General features: G+C 46.4%; 1 protein-coding gene across 1 annotated transcript in view; it reads left to right on the forward strand.

Moving 5' to 3' along the window:
* Positions 1-20,586, forward strand: part of TMEM132B (transmembrane protein 132B) — a 224,604-nt gene that overhangs the window by 84,814 nt on the left and 119,204 nt on the right. Inside the window, exon 3 of the mRNA XM_018916797.3 lies at positions 16,327-16,467. Coding sequence (XP_018772342.3) covers positions 16,327-16,467 — 141 coding nt within the window. The remainder of the gene's footprint in view (positions 1-16,326; positions 16,468-20,586) is intronic.

Consider the following 20,586-nt stretch of genomic DNA (forward strand, 5'->3'; position numbering starts at 1 on the left):
GATTTGACCTGCCCTATCCATTTATTAGCCTGATCTTATAAAAAGTCTTTATCATAGCACTCTCTGAAATATCTGCAACCCACAAAATCCTGACAACTCGTCTGCTGTGAATTTCCAATCAAATTTCTTTGCTCCACAGAGCAGAGCTGACTCGTGCAGGAGTTCTTAAGGTGGGCATAATTGTTCCTTGTGAGACATTTCATGAAAATGAAATTTAAAATCAATGGTCATCTGCTGAAACAGCATCTTCCTAGAAATTTAAGATTTGAACTGACTGGTAGTTCATGACTGGCATCTTTGCCTGATGGTGCTGGGGAATTTTAGTGGTCACAGAGTACTTTCTCCCCTTATGCAATGCTCTACCTGGCTGTGTAAAAGTAGTCTTACATCAAGTGTCATGTTCAGCATAAATTGAGAATGTGGAGGAGGCTGCACTTTTAAACCTGTGGCAGGAAATCACATTAAATTCAATGTAATTACATTGTTCTAGAAATGTGATTATGTGTTTCAACTACCAGCCTCCCACTAAATTACTTCAGATCAGTCTCAATCTGTGGAATGAAATCTGCCTGATTTAGATGTAAAAAATGCAATAAATATGAGGAAATGCATTTTGCATTTATATTTTATGTTCACCTGTGACTGCTTATTACATTCTCCAAATACAGCTTTCCCCATCTCACCTGCTGCGTGCAGGGAAATTAAACCCTGACTTTGCTTAATATCAGGATTTAGTCTTTGCAGCACCATGTGTATGGCATTGGCCACTTAACTTCACATGAAGCTGCAGAGAGATCTTAGCTGCAGGAATATTCACTAAAAAAGGGGTTCCCCAAGTGAAAATAAGATAAAGTGTTCCCAGGACTAAGCCAAAACTTGAACGCAATGATAATTCTGAGGTTCCACTCTTCCAAAAAGTAGAAGAGATGGATAATATTGGTATTTCTGATAGATGAGTTTGAGCTTACAGCTTGCAGACCCATGTTTGAAACCCACTGCTAGTCTGGTGGGCAGAGTGTTAAAGCTGGGAGTAGTTGTGCCTGAAGTTAATTGAGGGTGGTGTCTTGACAGTGAAGATCCAAGCCAGGAAGGGACAGAGTGCTCTCAGAGCCACTGAAAATCAAAAGATGTTAGCCTTGTATTTCCTGATTTTTAATTTTTTTTTTCCTAATTTGAGCTCTTCCTCAGCAAATCAGATAATTTATAGCCCAGGTATCAGATTAGAAAGCAATCCCAGCCCAGGAGAGCACTGTCTTCACTTTTAATACCCACAAGTTATTGACATTGGTAATTGGGAATTAGGCTTTGTACCAGGACACTGTCCCTGAGTGCCTCAGCACCTGCCTCTAGGGTAAAGTCTGATACACTGGCAATAATTACTGGAGGAAAAAATTACAGCCACAATCAGGCAGGCCCCAGGAAACATCAGCCTTGCAGGAACGTGCTCTGAAAGGTGAGCACCAACTCAGGTTAGTGTAGAAACCAGAAAACATTTGTGACCCGTAGGTGCAGAACTGTGCCCACCAAAGTACAGGGCAGAATGCTTTGCTTTTGCTTCTTCATCCCATGGATCTTCTGTGGGAATTGGCACCATCAGGGGATCAGGCTGCATTTTTCAGCCTTTTATTCCCAACAGCATCTCCTGTGTGCAGAGCACCACGAGAATGGGTGACTTTTTGAACGGGTAGAGCTTGATTTATGAATCAATCTTCTCCAGCTGCCTCTGGCTAGCTTAAGTAGAAGATAATTGTAAGCCTCCCACCCCACCTCCTTTCCACAGGAAGTCTCAGGGAATGGGTCATCCCTTAGGTTTGATGGGTCTTTGAATACCTCAGAGTGCAGTCACAAGGACCGTGGACATCAAGGCTTTGCAGCTACAGAAACCACTCAGATGTTCTGTGAGGATGAAGCAGGGAGAAGCATAATTAATCTTTCTGTCTCTTTCAAGATGTTTTCAGATCAGAAAATGTCATTTTCTGAGAAGAGCTGGGGAGGAGCTCAGCTTGTTCTCAGGAATTGATCCCCTGGTCTCTAGGACTGGGCTCCTGAAACATGTCTGAAAGTGCCTAATGCAGGAGAACAAAGAACATTTCTTCCACTTGGTGCATTTTATAAACCATTTCAAGTATAATTAAGGTTCCCCCAAATTGTTATGAATATTCATGGCCACGTGATGAAAGATATTATTTAAGGAAGAATTTTATCTTTTTGTTTTGCACTGCTGTATCAGATTTTTCATATCCTGAGAAATAATTATTTATGTTAGAGTCAAGAAGAAGGCTGGCCTGCTGAGGGCCCTGTCTTGCCCTGCTATCAAGCCTGGAGAGCAGAGCTGTCCCCACGTCCCCAGCTGTGGAGGAAATCTGCTCCTCTGGACACGCTGGGAGTTGAAGGCTCCCTGGAGACAGCTCTTCCCCTGCAGGCACAGGGAAGAGGAGCCACGGAGACACTTGTTTTACACATCCCTCGGAGCAGGAGAGGAGCTGCTGCTGTTTTCCTGCTCAAGCATAACAAGCCATAATTAGTTTAGCCCTGGGTGATTGGTCCTTGCTGCACAGGCTCAGGAGATGTGTGTGTGCTCATGTTCCTTGTAGTTAAGGATTCTGGTGTAAAACCACCCTGGCATCACCCTCGCTTCACTCACAGCCTGTTTTTGACCAGCCCCAGATTTACCAGCAGATGTTAAACATCCTGAACACATGGAGATGGTTTGGCCCCAGATGCCAAGCTGTGAGACCATCACATGGCCCCACGGAGCTGAGAGCACAGCGTGCTGCCCCTTGTTAGCATGACTTAACAGCTGATTTCCTTTATTGAAGGTTTGGAATCCCCCCTAAGCACAGCAGATTCCCTCACTGAATTAGATTGTCTTTCTGTGGTTAGAGCCTGTGTGTCAGAGCAATTGCAGTCTTCACATCCTCTAAACAAGGCTCATTAATCAAGAATTCATGACTAACAGGGTTAGGGACTAGTGAAATTGGGAAGGCAGAACAGAAATGGGAAGTGCTTAATGCTCAGTTGGATACAGTGTCTCACTGTGAGTGTTTTCTCTGAAAATCACTGAATTGTTATAATGGATTGTGGCTGGGTTTGGAGGTAGCTGATTCTGTGTCCCACAAAGCCTGGAAACCAGGAAAGCCTGGTTTTGGAGTGTTATTGCAAACACAGTGTTTTCTTTGACATCTGAAAGTTTACGAGGCTTCCTGGTATCTAGCACCTAGGCCTGTGTAGTCCTCAGAAAACATCAATTATTCCTCCTGTCCCTTTTTGACTGTGACCTTTGGCAGAAACAGTTTGTCATCTGGTGTCTGAGGATGTGTAAGGAGCTTGAATCACAGAGACTGGTCAAGAAAACTGGCTATCCAAACCCAAAGCTGTGAGAGTGGCTCGTTCATATCCTCAAAAGTTGGGCTTTCCTTTGCTTTTTGTCTTCCAGAAGTTCTCCAGGGCAGTGCTGAGTGTTGGAGCCACCTGTGGTTCTGCCTGTAGGAATCAGCTGCTGCTCAAGGACCTTGGTTTAGTCCTTCCCCTTGGCAATGTCCTGAATTAAGGCTGATTGCCCCAGACTAGAGAAGTTACCCCTTTTACAGGGGTGTTGTGGCTGAGCTGTGGTGCAGGACCTGCTGTCCTTGCAGGGGCAGTGCTGATTCTGCAGGGCAGACCAAATGTCCTGAATTAAGGCTGATTGCCCCCAGACTAGAGAAGTTACCTCTTTTACAGGGGTGTTGTGGCTGAGCTGTGGTGCAGGACCTGCTGTCCTTGCAGGGGCAGTGCTGATTGCCCCAGACTAGAGAAGGACCCCCTTTAACAGGGGTGTTGTGACTGAGCTGTGGTGCAGGACCTGCTGTCCTTGCAGGGGCAGTGCTGATTCTGCAGGGCAGACCAAATGTCCTGAATTAAGGCTGATTGTCCCCAGACTAGAGAAGGACCCTTTAAACAGGGGTGTTGTGACTGAGCTGTGGTGCAGGACCTGCTGTCCTTGCAGGGGCAGTGCTGATTGTCCCCAGACTAGAGAAGGACCCCCTTTAACAGGGGTGCTGTGACTGAGCTGTGGTGCAGGATGTGCTGTCCTTGCAGGGGCAGTGCTGGTTCTGCAGGGCAGACCAAAGCAGACAAGTCCTGCTGGCTACAGCTGTGGGGGTAAAGGAAAAATGCTGTAAAGGTTCTAGGATGGTGATAGGGAGGAAAGGGAAAGCTACAGAGGAAATGGTCCCATCCCTCTCCTGATTCAGGAACTGAATGAATCCCTAATCCTGGAATACTCTTCTGAGCACAGAGACAAAATGGGAGCACATTCCTCTGCCAGTGAAGCCTCCAGGTTTTGGTTATGGCCTCTTTGTCCTGTTCTGTCCCCAGCTTTTTATTACATGCACGGGTCCAGGACTCTTTGTTAGGGATTAATGATCTGGAAATGGATTTGGCCTCCTGAAATCTTCAAATGTAAGAAGAAGTCAGAAGCAGAGTGTGCAGCTGCCTGTCACCCTGCTATTGCTCTGCCAGACCTGTCTGTCCATGCTAGATCATGTTGGAATCCATCCTGAAGCCAGCTGCTGTCTGTGACTGATCTTCAGCCCCATGAACACTTGAGTTTAATTTAAAAATTGCTGTAAGGATTAAAGAATCCTTCCCCAATCTGCTGGTCCAGGATGAGTAATTTCTTTTGACAGGCAAGTAAAATGCCACTGGTTTCTTGCATTACCATCAATCACTCTGGTAAATGGCAAGTAATTTTTGTGTGGTGGCTGGTAAATTTTCCTGACAGCTTTGCAAGGCTGGATATGCTTTCGAGGTTGTGGCAGCACTGTGAGCAACTCACTTTGCAGGGCTGAATCCTCCTGAACTCTTTCCCATCTTTGGCTCTGGAGCTGCTGGGCTCTGTCTGTCAGGCATCAGCTTGCAGAAATGATATTTTGGCCAGATCTGAAGAGCAAAAGCTGGGACTTGGAGCTTCAGGGTGTCCAGAGGCAAAAAAAAAAACCTGTCTGTTCATCTTCATAGCTGGAAACATTGCAGGCAAATGCAGGCAGACAGGGTTTGGCACCATCCATCTGTGGGGCTTTCCCTGGACCCAGCCAACCTCTGCTGCACAGCTGGGCTCAGATGAGACACCAAGCTTGGGACTTGCAAAATTGCAAAATAAATTTGCAAAACTGCAGAGTTCCAAAGGAGGATTCAAAGAGTCAATCTACCTGCAGAGAGCGTTCAGGAAGCTCTTGAGAAGCACCACCTGGAGGAACCAAACTGGGCTGCCAGAGATGAAAGCTGTTGGCAGCGTGGCCAAAGGGCTGACTGGGGCCACCTGAGCACCAGAGCAAAGCGCTGGCTCCTGAGGAGGATCTTGGAAAATTGTCTGCAGGTTAGGGGAAAGCATCTTAGAGTGAAGAAAGGAGAATGGAAGGGAAAAAACCAGGGTGAAAAAAGTCTTTGCTGTTTTGTCCCAGCTGGAGGGCTGTTCTCATCAGAACTCACTGGTTATTAGCCTGCTCGGTGGTCATTGGTGCCTGGAGTACAAACCACATCATCATAATGCTCACTAAAGTTTTCACTACCAGCAGAAAAATGCTTTTCTGCTGTAATATATGGTGCCACCTTTTCAAGAAAACTACTGGCCTGAGCTATGCTGGAAATTGAATTCTATCTTGTGGAAAGGGAGATTATTTCCTAAGGTTCCCTTATTCACCGTCCTGGCACACAGTGCTCAAGGTAAAGGTGCACTCCAGGGTGATTGATGGGCGAGTGTGAGAGGACTGCTGTTCCATGTGACAGGGATATAAAGAAGGATATTTTTATTTTTTGACAGTGAAGGGGAAATGGCATTACTAGCAATATTCAGCAATGTACTCTGCAGCCCCAGTTAGCTCTGCATATTTTATGGCCTCCATTTTCTTTCTTCGATTAAACAACATAAAACCCCATAAAATACTCCAATAAAAACAACAACTACTAGTTCAGGCAAAGTTCTTGTGGCCTTTTTAATTCTGGGAGGATTTTCATTGCTGTGTTGTTTTATTTTTTTTCCCACTTCCCTCTAACTCCATCCCTGTGTTCAGGTCAGTGTCTCCTTGCCACTGTGACAACCTGTGCTGCTCTCACATCCAGAGTGCTGAGCAAGCATGGGATAATGCAGGAGAGATCCCTCAAAGACCACTCCACGCTGGCAAACAACTGCTGGATGTGCCAAGGCTTGGGATGAGTTCAGTGGAATTAGAGGTGTATATAATTCTCAAAGATCTGCTCTTTTGAACACAAAATTTTAGTTTATTTTTCTGCTGGTGCAGCTTGAAGCAACCCAGGAAGGTTCTTTTGGCCCTGAGTCATGTGTACTGATATCATGTAAACTGATGTCTGGTAAAAGAGAATTAATTATAATAATATATTATTGGATTTCATAAACTTTTGAAAGGCAATGTCTGAGACTCCAGGATGGTGAGGGAATCCAGCTGCAGTGATGGAGTGTTTTAAATGCTGTAAACCCTGCCCCAGTGTTGACCAGGACATGCCATGGAGCTCGTTATCTGCTCTTGCAAGGACAGGGATGGAAAGTTTTTATTTTGTTATTGTTTAGGTGCTTCCAGAATCTCTGACCTTCAGAGCTTTTTTTTATTTGTAGAGGCAGAAAATGACCCTTTTCTAGCAGTGCTTTGTCTCCCAGGAGGCCTGAACTCTGCTCAGGCTGCAAATGTTTTTGCAGTGATGATCTCTGAAAGGAGCCTTTCAATAAAAAGAAACCTGTAAGCAGCTTTGTCTTTGCAGGACAAAACTTCTGCCTTACTTTGATTTTCTCATTATGGTTTCCAAAGCTGCGTTTCTGCATGACTGCAAGAATTCCAAGTTCAAATCCTTTGAACTCCTTCAGGCTGGTAATGCAAATTCTCCCTTAAAACTTCTGGGTTTTAAGGAAGAGTTTCATTTCTAGAGCCCTGCACTGGTTTCAAGGTAAAGGACATGGTCTGAGCCTTTTAGATCTTTCAGAGAAAGGTTGGAGAGACTGAAGGGGCTTTGATTTTTATTCTGTAGATGTGTTACAGAAAACCACTCCAGCTTTTCTCCTCTCCTCTCTGCAGAGAAGGTTCAGCACAAATTGTTGTGTTGGAGGGAGGAGGGCACCGAGTGCAGCCCCGGGGATGTCTCGGGGCACGTGCCAGCACTCCCAGCTCCTGGAAGCACAATCCCAGCTCAGGGAATTCCACAGAGGCACTGGGAGGGAGGAAATCATCTCTCTTCCTTCAGGGGAGGGCTGTCAGGAGCTGCTGGGTGCCACCAGGATCCTTTAGGCTTGGACAAGGACCTGTCTCCTGATCTATAGCAGCAATGCTTAATTCATGTTTATTGGATACTTGAATGTGTAAAGAGTCCAATCAGTTCTAGGAATTGTGTGTGTTTATCTGCAAATTCTGGGCAATTTTTCCTGCCCTCCAGGCAGGCAAAGGACAGAGGATCTGCTCCCTTTCCATGCTGGGGCAGCAGGATTCTCTGGAGCTGGGCTAGTGGGTTGGCCACCCAAACATCAGGCCTGTGCCTCTGCTGTCACGAGTTTGCTGGAATTTAGGAGCCTCCAGCACAGTCTAGACCCACACTTGGTTATATTTTGATTAAAGTCATTTGTATGTCAAAGGTGCAGCCATGTTTTCAGGTGGACTCCAAGAAATGGCAGCTTTCAGTTTTATTAAGAACAAGCCAATTGCTGCAGAACTTTGTGACCTGCAGCTTGAAGTACTACTGGAAAATTACAGGAATACATTGAAATTCAGGATCTGTACAATTTTTAGGAATAGAAGTACATGGTGTCTCCATAGAAATAATGGGGTTTTTCTCCTTGCATGAATTTCCATGAGTAAACCTCCTTATTTTGAAGTTGCCCAGAGAGTTAAATGGTTAATAGCATGTCTTGAGTCAATAGATTTGGACCTGATGTCTCCTGTCTCAGTGCCTGGCAACCCTTTTTCTCCCAGAGGGACAAAATTCCACTGTTGACATATTTCAAAGCAAACAGTGCTCACTGTGGGAGACGGCGTTTTCATCTCGAGTTACATAAAGACTTCAGAACCTCTCAGGTTTCCATAGCAGTGTTGGAAATCCATATCAAACAGGTCTGGTTTGTGACAGGAATAAATAAGAATAAAAATTAATAGCTTTAATTTCAAGCCAATTAGGATGCCTTTCTGCTGTTTTTCTAAGCTGTATTTTCTTACCTGAGAGAGAGCAGTTTGAAAAATGGAGTTTCTGCTGAAATGTGAAGATGAAATCTTAAAATGTCTTCTCTCCTTTAAAGAACTGACAAAACTTGGGAGTTTTCATTTGGATATGGAAATATAACATGATGCTTGGCTGCTTTGAAGTTGATCACATCCTCTTGGCTGATTTTATGAGCACAGTCTTATGCCTAGAAAATATTTCTCAGACACCTTCCCTTTCAAAAAAACTCCTGAGGAGGGGTGACACCTCTCCTTCTGACCTTGCTTCACAGATGTCAGATTTGACATCCCAGTGTTAAACAAGCCCATTAAAATTCATCAATCTGGTCATCTAGAGCAGCTGAGGAACTCTGCTAAAATGTTGAGTCATTCTCAGGAAAAATGGGGGGCTCTTGAGAGAAGCTGCTGCATTTTTTTAAAGAGAAGTTATATGCAGAGTTTGGTGAGAAGAAGGAGGAAGAATTTTTGGTAAAATACTCCCTCCATCATCATATCCTGTTTTTCATCCTGCCTTATTTTTATCATGCTTCTGTAAAAGCTTCCTCAGAATCATAAGCCATCATACTCAAGGGGTGGTTGTGTTAATTTGTCTTCCCTAATAGTTAATTTATCACATGGAAAGCGCCTTACTGTCAGAATCCAAATTAAAATCCTGTTTACTCTTTTCATTATTCAAAATCCAATATGCTAGCGAGCTCCATGTTTTACATAATTTGAAACATTTGATGGGCTGGAAAAAAAGAAAAGGTTGATAGCTTCACCTTTTTGGGTAGAAGAGTGGTAATTGTATCATTCTAAATCTTTGGCATTGATCCCCTCCATGATTTCAAAGGGTTCTCTGAGTCACTGGGCTTTTTTTCCTGTCAGCCACCACTTCTGTGGAGCAGATTTGTTCCTGCCCTGCCCCCTGAACCTGTTTTATCTGCTGTGTCCCCCCCAGAGCTCTGGGGCTGCCTTTCCTCCCTGAGCCTGTGTTGGGCTGAGATTTCTGGCTGCTCTCAGGGAAGCTGCAGCCCCCAGTGCTCGGCAGGGTTAAGCAGAGCAGCTCCAAAAGGTTATTTAAAAATAACTGCTGCAGGGAGGAAGTGAGGTATGCCAGGGGGAGGGAGAGGCACATTCCCTGCCAGGTGTGAAGGTGGGAGATGCTGAGGTGGGGAGGCAGAGCAGAGCCCTGAGCCTGCAGTGGGGAGGGGTTCTGGGGCACTGGGGCCAGGGCAGAGCCAGCACACCCAGCTCTGCCTTTGGAAGCACTGAATTTTCAGCCAGCTGTGCCCTGAGGGGTCAGTCACTGGAGCAGCTTTTAGCATGGATGGAATTCAGATGTCAAATCTTAAACACAACTCCAGTGACTTTGGAAGCTGCTGCTTTTCTCTGGGAATTAATCTGCCTTTAATCCGAGGGCAAACCTGGGGGTTTGTCCCACCTTTGTTTCACTGGCAACACTTACTGGCCCTGGCTTTTCCCCAGAGCCTCGCTGAGCTTTTTGCCTGCTGGTACCTTCATCAAACCCTCTTACCTGGGGTTTCCTTCACTTTGGTGCCTCGCAGTTGCTGTTTCCAAATTGCCATCTGCTCACCGTGTCCTTACACCTCTCTGTGGGGCTGTGTAGGCTGCTTGTTTTACTTTGCTGTGAAGCAGAATATTCTTTGTGTTTCTACTCTTGTGACCTCTTTGGAGAGGGCTCGGGTCTTTGCAGGGTCTATTGTGTATTTTGAAGTGTATTTTACATACTTGGAAAAATAGCTTGGCTTATAGTGGCATTAATATGGAACTGCAGGAGCAAACACAGCTGGCCCAGTGCTGCTATTTTAAGGAGAATTTGATGGGGAAGTAATTTGAACATAAATCTGTGGCAGGTCTTTTAAAATATAAAAGAAACTAAAGTTCTCAGGAAAATATTTTGAAAAATAAACACTTGCTTAGCTTGTGAGGATTGAGGACCTGATCCTGTTGTGGATTCTGTGAGGGGTGAGGCAGTGCAGGGTTCCTGATTCTCACACCCCAAGGCCATGGCCAGGGACTGGCCCTGCAGCAGGAGAGGAGGGTGAAGATCCCAAAATATTCCTTGGCAGCTCTGGGTCGAGCTCCTGGTTCTGCCATGTGTTTTCTGGGTGACTTTACATCACCTCATTTCCTCCTATTTCTGGATTACCCGTGAAGAATTTTGTGCAGGAGGCTCAGGAAGAGGGAAGGGAGGGATGGTGCCTCTCCTTGGGGGAGCAGCCTCTGCTCCAACTGCATTTCCCAGGAGGTTTTGCTTTCACACCCTGTCAGGGATGAACTCCTGACTGTCTGTGCCTCCCTCCCAAAAGCCACAGAGTGCACTGGATGTGGGTGAATCACAGACCTGCTTCTCCCTCCCAGCCAGCTCCCTCTCCTTCCTCCACCTCTACAGGAATCCTTCTGTTCCATCCTTTATAAAACACTGCCCATCTCACCCACAAGTCCCCAGATGTTTTGTCTGAGTTCAGTGATGATTTTAATTTCTAATGCTCGGTTTAATGTAGCCTAAAAAACATGTATTTTAACTAGAAACTCCCCAGGGACCTTGCTCAGAACTAACTGCTTGCTGTTTGTGCAATTCTTCAAATATCTTAAATGCTCTGTGAGGGCTTGGAATTACTCAGCTCTGCTTTGGTTTGGTCTTGGAGATGGGGAGGGGTGTCTAGCTGGGAATTGGGATGGATCAGCTCTCATTCTGGCTCTGCAGAGAGTGTAATTTTGGGCAAGTTGACTAAACTGGTTACAGCTTGGATTTCCTGTAGGGAAAGGATAATGGCTTTATTTTTAATTGGGCTAAAAATGTGTGTGGAAGGGCTGACTGCAGAAATGGTTGGAAATTACAAATGAAATTTATCATAACTGTTATTATTAGTACGTCACTGAGAGTGAATTTAGCTCTGATCATGCTTTCCCCCCCTGATGGAGCGGGGAGGGGATAAGAGGATTTCTAGAATAGCTCTGAAAAAGTCGTTTTTCACATCATTTTGAGCATTTCCCATCTGCTGTGAGCACATCTCTGTTTTATTTCCTATGTATCTTTTCCTTCTGTTTCTATTTTGAAGTTCCTTTTGCCAAGACTTTACCTCCCAGTTCCCACTGCCAGGCTTGGGGCTGGGGCTGTGTGACGAGCAAGGATTTACCTTTCAGATTTGGCACTGGATTGAGGAGGCTGTGGCATTCCCCACTCCAATGCTGGGTGCACAAACCCCTCCTGCAGCTCTGAGCTCCCTCCCAGCCCTGGTGATTACTGTCCCACTTTCCTTGTGCTGGGAGAACTGAGAGAAGAGGTTTAGACTGGCTCAATTCACGGGGTCAAACACATTGCAATGTTTTAGAAGTGGGTTTTCAACAGGACACTTCTCTGTCTGACAATTCTGCTTTTCAGAAAGCAAATATTCCATGGGAACAAAACATCAGTTTGGCCAAATTTCCAATTGGCTGTCATGTTTTGCTCCTTTTTTTCCTTTTTTGCCCCTCTCATTTCAAAAATTACCTTTATTAAAAAAGTAATTAAACCATCTTAGTGGTAACAGGTGGGTCAGGGTTCTATGAAATACTTCAGCAGCTCCTTTCCACAGTTTCATGCACAGAGAATTTTTGTCAGCTGGCAAATTTAAAGGACATCAGATTTTTTTTTCCAGGCAATTCCATTTATCCTTACAGCTCCCTCTGAGTTGGCAGAGCAACACTTTCCAGTATTTTATACGTGGGGAAGGGAGGTATAAGAAAATGAAATGATCCACCCAGCTTCTGATTGAAGCCTGGCACAGAGGAGGGCCCCCACACGTGCCACTCACCATCCCTTCTCCAGCTGATGGCAGCTCTGCTAGGAATTTCTTACTCTTTTTTTGAAGCCTCTGTCCCCAACACTTACAATAATTTTTGTGCCTGTGGAGTTTGGGGGAAGATTTGAAGATATGAATCACTTATCTGAGGAACAGTAGGCTCAAAGTCCCATATGTAGGCTGGTTTCATTTGAATTTCTTGACTTTTCCTAAGTGAGAAGCTGAACGTAGTTTCTTCCTTCTTTCAACCTTCCTGGCTCTACTGATATCCAAAAATGCAAAATGACATCTTGTCTCAGCCCACCAGAGCAGATGCAATGCAAGGGATTAGGCTGGAATTTTTCCTAAAATGCAGCATTCTGAGACACTTTTGGAAAAGGTGCCCAGGAGCAGCGAGTGCTGTTCACTTGCTGCTCACCCAGAGAGGTGGGGAGGGCACAGCCAGCAGGGCAGAAAGCAGAGAGCTCCTCTGAAGGGTCACCCTGAAGGGTCACCCTGAAGGGAAGGCAGGCTTGGCCAGCAGGAGAGCTCACCTGATGGCCAAAGCCAGCTCAGACCCAAGGGAGGGACAGCAAAGCTCCCTGGCTGAGGGGCTGGGCCAGCAGGGAGGGCTGCAGGGTCCTTGAAGGAGCTGGGACAGCTGGATGGGGAGAAGGAGGGGGATCTTGGAGCTCCTGCATCCTTACACTGTGTGAGCACCACGGGTGGAGGCAAAGGGGAGCAGCTGCAGGAGGAGCTGCACAGGGGTCCTGGATCCTGCCCAGGTGTGCAGGAACTGCGTCCAGGAGATCCTCATCCTCATTGGAGCTCTTCATCCTCATTGGAGCTCCTCATCCTCGTTGGAGCTCTTTATCCTCATTGGAGCTCCTCATCCTCGTTGGAGCTCTTCATCCTCATTGGAGCTCCTCATCCTCATTGGAGCTCTTTATCCTCATTGGAGCTCCTCATCCTCATTGGAGCTCTTCATCCTCATTGGAGCTCTTCATCCTCGTTGGAGCTCTTCATCCTCATTGGAGCTCCTCATCCTCGTTGGAGCTCTTTATCCTCATTGGAGCTCCTCATCCTCATTGGAGCTCCTCATCCTCATTGGAGCTCTTCATCTTTGGTGTAGCTCTTCATCCTCATTGGAGCTCCTCATCCTCATTGGAGGTCTTCATCCTCATTTGAGCTCCTCATCCTCATTGGAGCTCTTCATCTTTGGTGTAGCTCTTCATCCTCATTGGAGCTCTTCATCCTCATTGGAGCTTCTCATCCTCATTGGAGCTCTTCACCCTTGGTGTAGCTCCTCATCCTCGTTGGAGCTCCTCATCCTCGTTGGAGCTCTTCATCCTCATTGTAGCTCTTCATCCTTGGTGTATCTTCTCATCCTCGTTGTAGCTCTTCATCCTCGGTGTAGCTCCTCATCCTCATTGTAGCTCCTCATCCTCATTGTAGCTCCTCAGCCTCATTGGAGCTCCTCATCCTCATTGGAGCTCTTCATCTTTGGTGTAGCTCTTCATCCTCATTGGAGCTCCTCATCCTCATTGGAGGTCTTCATCCTCATTTGAGCTCCTCATCCTCATTGGAGCTCTTCATCTTTGGTGTAGCTCTTCATCCTCATTGGAGCTCTTCATCCTCATTGGAGCTCCTCATCCTTGTTGGAGCTCTTCATCTTTGGTGTAGCTCTTCATCCTCATTGGAGCTCTTCATCCTCATTGTAGTTCTTCATCCTCGGTGTAGCTCCTCATCCTCATTGTAGCTCCTCAGCCTCATTGGAGCTCCTCAACCTCATTGTAGCTCCTCATCCTTGATGTAGCTCCTCATCCTCATTGTAGCTCCCCATCCTCGGTGTAGCTCCTCATCCTTGTTGGAGCTCTTCATCCTTGGTGTATCTTCTCATCCTCGTTGGAGCTCTTCATCCTTGTTGTAGCTCCTCATCCTCATTGGAGCTCTTCATCTTCGGTGTAGCTCTTCACCCTCGTTGTAGCTCTTCATCCTCACTGTAGCTCCTCATCCTCTTCCTGCCCAGATTTGGTTCAGGACAGACAAAAGGAGCTGCTGCAGAGTGCAGCAATCTGCAGTGCAAAAGCTGTGTAGGAGGACATAACGAGCTTCTGGCAGATGGGAAAAGGCTGATGAATCCTGAAATTGTGGATAAGTTCCAACTGTCCTGGTGTGCCTGTCCCTCCAGCATCTCTGCCCTTCAATTAACCTTTAATTAACCAGGATTTGACCTAGGTAAAAAGTCAGGTTAGAAGTTTTCAGACACATTGTCAAGAAAAGCATGGGAACTTGAGAGAATGGTGATAGGAATTTCTTAAAAAAATACAAATTTGGCTGGGGAAGAGAAAATTTAAAAACTGGTTCTTTGATTTGTTTGGGCTTTTTGGTTTTGTTTTTATTTTATTTTTTTTTTGCCAGGTCCTAATGATTTTTTTTTTCAAAAGTGGTTGAGTAATGAAAGAAAATATGGAATCCATTGCTGAGGGCCTAATTCTCTATCTGATGTGAATTACAAGTCAGTCTGAAATGAAGGCATGCAGGTGTCTTGCAGGAATGATTTGGTCCAGTGCAATTACTACAGAATAACTCAGTGTCCTTCTAAAAAAAGAAGAGGAGGTGACAGGGAAGGGGCACATCAGCTTTGAGGGATTCTGTTTGGAGAGATGAATGCCTGTGGGAAAGCAGGAAGGAGACAATTAAAAAAATATCAGGTACAATCCTGCCACAGAGAATATTTTTCATCAGCTTGGTTATGCCAGGCATGGATTTGACCCATCAAGTCAGTAAAGGCTTACAGGCAAAAACAAGGATATCATAAAAGCAGGATGAATGAATTCCTTCCCAGAGGAGCAGACCATCCATGGAGCCATAAACTCAACCCAGCCAGAGCTCCAAGGAGCTTTTAATGCTGTGACACGAGCACCAAGTGGCCATGAGGCATGGGGCAAACCCATCAGAAGCCACTGTTAAATAACACTCCAGGTCCCAGCAGTGCTGTTCCATTCCACCACATAACTGAAAGGTCCCTCTTGGCTTTGCTTTTAATTAATTAAGTCACAGCAGTGGCGAGCGTGGCTCTGCAGCAGTTTCTCTCTGCCTAATTGTTCTCCAGGCATATTTGCAGCACTCCTGTTGTAATCCCAGCCTTGTTTCAGGAGTCAAGCTGCACAAATGAAGTTCCTGCTAATAAAAGCAGTTTGTTTCCTATTCCTTGGCAATCTGTTCCTAACGCTGAGCCTCGCTGGAGCGTGGACTTTTTATTTTTGGCAAGATTTATTTCTTCTGAGCCAAAACCCAGCGACATTTCCCAGCTACCACACTGCTCTCAAACTCTAGCCATTCTCAGGAAATCAAAGTTTTTCATGTCAGCATCATATTATTTTTGGCAGCAGCAGTTTGATGTGCCCAGTTTGGTAGATCCTGCTGCGATGACATAATTGTTTTCCTCCCTCAGTCTAGGATAACTTACTCCTTTCCTCTCCTTCCTGCATTATGGTCTTTGAGCAATGAACTCATTTTTTTTTCCATGCAGACATCCCTAATATTAGAAGATACCTCACTCCCAAATGTTTGCAGGCAGGAGGATGTATTTTATATCACATTGCTCTTATTCCCCATCTGAAACCGCAGGACAGACCCAGCAAATTAAATCAACTTATGCTTCATCACATCTGTTTCATTTGTATCAGACTGGTGCCACAGGAGCAGAAACCATTCCTAATCTCTCCACATTGCTCAAGCTAAAGCTGACTGGCTTTGCACATAACGAAACTCATCCCTCACCTCTTTAAATGACTGGACCTGGTTTATGTTTGTAAACAGTGACGGTGCCTGCAGCCTGATATTGACGGGGGAGGGAGGATTTCCTGTCAGCCTCTGGGTTGGTCTGTGGCTAAGGTGTTTTTGGGAGGCAAACAAAACTCCACAACTCTGTGAAAGTTGTAAAGCTGGTGTGTTTATTACAGGCTGGAGGCATGTGGGGATTCCTCTCCCTAAAAGACACGAGCCCCTAAGGGAACTCCAGATCCCCTTTAATCCCCCTCTCAAATACACACACACACAATTTCACCATAGCTTCATACATATTCATTTTACAAATTCCATTTGCAGCTAATTGTTCTTTATCAGGAAGAATTGCTGGGTCAGGTTGTGCTCTCCCAGCAGTGTCTCTGTCTCTCCCCCTTGTCTCTGTCCTTCCCTGAAGCAGTTTCTGGGAGCCCAGGCTTTTTGTGAGAACAGGCAGTCAGACCAAACAGCAAACTGCAGACTTAACTCAAGGATGTACATTTCACCCGAATCCAAATGCATTTCTACTCTGTAATTCCCCTCTGTCTGAAAGGCAATCCTTGCTGTTCCAACAGGATCAGGACGGCGCCAGGAGTGAGGATCTCGGACATCAGGGTCAGTGATGCTGACCAGTGGGGCGTGCAGGAGGAGACGGACAGCGCCCGCAGCACGGCCACGCTCACCTGCGTGCACAACGACCCCGGCGCCCAGGACAGGTGAGCCCCTCCTGCCTGCTCTGTGCTCAGGGCTGCCACACACACAAACTTCTTTAATAGCTGCAGAGCTGGAAAGATGGAGGTGATCTGGTGACAGCTTTGTTCCCTTTGTTTTTTGAGATTTTGGGAGTATTGAATTAAAGTGGAGGCAGCCCCCAGTCCCAGCTCACATCTGCTGCTCATGACCCTTCAGGACAGCCAAGAGTTTGTGTCGCCTTGATTTTGTAAAACTTTGTAAAGCCTTCTGATGTTTATATTCTCTCAACAAACTTTCTCACACACAATTCTGTAAATAACCTATGTTTTGCATTCCTTCATGGAGGTGGAGAGAATTGATGGACCCTTGGTCTGTCCAGTGGCATTGGAGAGGTGGCACTGTCACCCTCCAATCCACTGTCACCTTTGGAAAACTATAAATGTTAGAGTCAGAAAATAAAGGTCCTTTTTTTCTTGTTCCCCTCCAGAGCAGCAGTGTCTGTGTCATCATTTCGTGCCTTATCTCAACAAGTTTGCTGCTCTGAAGGGTCATGAGAAGCAGATGTTGCCAAAGAGCCAACAGGAAAAAAATGAACTAAACCAGAGAAATATGGTCCATTTTGGGTGTAGCCCCCTGTCCCTTTAATGAAGACCCTTCAATAAATATAACTGCTTTTTACTCCCTTCATTTTGGCTGCCCTCTGTTTTTAGGCAGTCCCAAAAAGCAGCAGGTGGCTGGGCAGGGTCTGCTCTCTGTGAACCCCATCAGGTTCTTCCTTCTAACAGCCACAACCTCTGTTCCCCTTGGAGCAAGGTGGAAAACCATCAGTTTAAAAATGAAATACTGAGGCTGAAGGAAGATTGAGGTCATCTGATGTTACTGAAATCAAAATGAAGGGACTATTTTTAAAGTTGGATAAAAAAAATAATAGCCTGAACACTGAAACTTATTGCCTTGTATGGGGTTTCACTAATCCATGAAATTATACCTGTCACAGTAACTTAGTTTTTATTAAAACTGAGTTTTGCTTTGTGTTGAACTGTTAAATTGCACAAAAGCAATGCATCTCAAGTTAATTAATACTTTGACCCTTTCCTTTGTGAGATTAGTTTAATATTTTTGGATTAATTAAAGCATGCAAATAGAAACTGCTGAAAGATCATTTCCAGATTTGCAAATATTGTAGTGCTTAGAATAAATATTTAACTTTGATCTTTCCTTTAATTCGTCTTTTTGGTCATAATGATGGCCCTCCTGTCTCTTTTGGAGAATGTCAAGTGTTTCTGTAGAAGTTCTGCTGTTTCATTTAAATGATGGGAGACCTGAACTTGCTTCTGTTAATGTCAAGGTGACAGAATTGTCACTAGAGCTGGTTCATGTGTTCAGGGAGCTTCGTGGAGGGCAGTTTGTGTCTGGGTGAGAGGGCAGGATCACCCTCTTCTGTGGCACAGCAGGAGCTGTCAGTGAACAGAATGGTATCCAGCTCAGGGGAGAGGATTTTTTCTCTCTTGGAATTCATTCCACCTCTGCTGACTGGCCCAGCTGGTGGGGGAGCAGTGGGTAAGCCAGGACTGAGCCTCTGGGCCGAGCTCAGCTGATTCCTGGGTAGGATTTGGCCAAGTTCATGGTGGGCTCGAGCCTCCCTCGGGCTTGGTGCAGGGTGGAAAACCCCAGCAGCCCCTGGCACAGCTCTGGGAGCTTTGGGGACACCGAGAAACCCCCAGGAGTCACAGCCACCCTGAGTGGGATCTGTGCCCTCGTGGTGCCCTTCACCCCAAGGTCTGCCCTGTGCTTGGGCTGGGCTTTGCACTTGGGCTGGGCTTTGCACTTGGGCTGTGCCCTGCACTTGGGCTGTGCCCTGCACTTGGGCTGGGCTTTGCACTTGGGCTGTGCCCCTGCACTTGGGCTGTGCCCTGCACTTGGGCTGGGCCTGGGCTTGCTGCACTCGGGCTGTGCCCTGCACTCGGGCTGTGCCCTGCACTTGGGCTGTGCCTGCACTCGGGCTGGGCTTTGCACTCGGGCTGTGCCCTGCACTCGGGCTGTGCCCTGCACTCGGGCTGTGCCCTGCACTCGGCTGGCCTGCACTCGGGCTGTGCCTGCACTTGGGCTGTGCCCGCACTCGGGCTGTGCCTGCACTCAGGGCTGTGCCCTGCACTTGGGCTGTGCCTGCACTGGGCTGTGCCTGCTCGGGCTGTGCCCTGCACTCGGGCTGTGCCCTGCACTTGGGCTGTGCCTTGACCTTGGGCTGTGCCCTGCACTTGGGCTGTGCCTTGACCTTGGGTTGTGCCCTGCACTTGGGCTGTGCCTGCACTCGGGCTGGGCTTTGCACTTGGGCTGTGCCTTGACCTTGGGTTGTGCCCTGCGCTTGGGCTGTGCCTGCACTCGGGCTGTGCCTGCACTCGGGCTGGGCTTTGCCAGTGCTCAGCTCTGATAAGAGCCCCAGAGAGGCAGAGCCTGCCAGGAGAGCAGTGACTCTGGGCTCTGACATGTTCTCATCCTGCCTGCATTCCTTTCAGCCCGTTATCAGCTGGAGCATTTTCAAATTTGCTTACTTTTCCAATCTGCCTCCCTCTCCCCTCTGCAGTGGTGCTGCTATCAGGAGGTTTTCATCTCCATTTCTCACATTTCCCTACGCAAATTGAGTGTCCATTAAAATGCTTTAAATGAAGACCTTTCCTCCTTTCATGCAGAGTGCGTCGTTGCCTTTTTTGTGCATTACTTAAAAAAAAATTCCTTATCACAGTGTTTCAGGCAGTTTACATTATATTCTATTAAAAATCCATTTTGTCCAAGGTTGTCACAATTCATAGATTAAAGCCTTCAAGAGTGTGTTTTGTTAGGAATACATTCATAAATTCACCTCTTTAGTAGTCCCATAAGCTTGTATTTAAAACCTCTTTTTTGATAATGCAGTTGAACAAAGAGCATAAAAAGAAGAGATTTATTTTAAATACACACACACACCAGTATATTTGCCCACATCTTTTCTCATCTGTGAGGAGCTTTGCTTTGCCCTTACTTTTGCTATCTCAGAGGAGATTTTTGTCACTCATTGAGTGAGGAGATTGGTTCTTGCCATCTGCACCTCTTCTCCCTCGAGCTCCCTCCTTGGGGCAGAGCTCTGAGAAAATCTCATTTTGGTGGGGACAGTTGAAGCAGCAGTGTTTTGGTTCAAAAAGAGACAGTTTGTTCTTCAAGCACAAACAGTTCTGCTCTGTGCCTGCAGCTGGGACCCAGCACTTCCCTTCCGTGGGGAAGGATCCGGGTGGATTTCTGCTCTGAGTGCAGGCTTGGCTTGCAGGGAAGTCAGGGCTGGGGGGCTTTGCTGAAAATCAGGTGTTTCCAGCCCTCTGTGCAGAAGAGCTGAGCTGCTGAAGGGCTGGGATCTCACCCAGTGCTGAATTAGTGCAAGAAATGCTTTTGAGACACACAGCCAAATTTGGGAGTTTACAGACACGAGTCCCCGGGGGTTTCCTGCAAGCAGATCCCACTTTGCAGAGACCAGGCAGGTTTTTTCCACTGCATTTGCCAAAAGATGGATGGAGCCTTGCAGTTCTTGTGTCCTTTGCTCCTGAGAGTTCTCTGGAAGCATTTCAGGAACAAGCCACAAATTAGCCTGCAGTGGGACCAGGGCAAGAGGGCTCCAAAAATGCCCTGAGAGCCTGGTCCACCTTGGCAAGCTGTGGTACCCCATAACTCAGGGCTGATGTCCCGAGGAGCAGGACTGCAGGAGCTTTGCCAGGGTGATTTAGCATCTTATAGGATTAGGTTATTTCCAATCAGTGCTGAGTTTCCATGGTCTCATTTGAAAGGCTCCAGAACAGAACATATTTCATGGTGCTCGGTGTTCTCCTTGCTGGAAAGCTGAGGAACAAACTCTTCATGTCACCCAGCCTGTGGCTCAGGACAGAGGAGGTGGCACCAGCACAAAAACTTGGGCCAGAGAGTTCCAGCAGCTCTGAAAGGGAATATTATACTGAGAGATGATTTCCTTCCTCAGGAACAGCCCTTAAATTGGATTGGATTATTACCAGGTAAGGAGAGTCTGATCCTTGACAATCTAGTATTTTAATCAGGAAGGTTGTATTTATGCTAACTAGCAGAGTTAATCAAATTGATTTAACCTGCAGTGCTGAGTAGGG

Source organism: Serinus canaria, chromosome 15 (genome assembly GCF_022539315.1).
Source record: "Serinus canaria isolate serCan28SL12 chromosome 15, serCan2020, whole genome shotgun sequence".
Lineage (NCBI taxonomy): Eukaryota > Metazoa > Chordata > Aves > Passeriformes > Fringillidae > Serinus > Serinus canaria.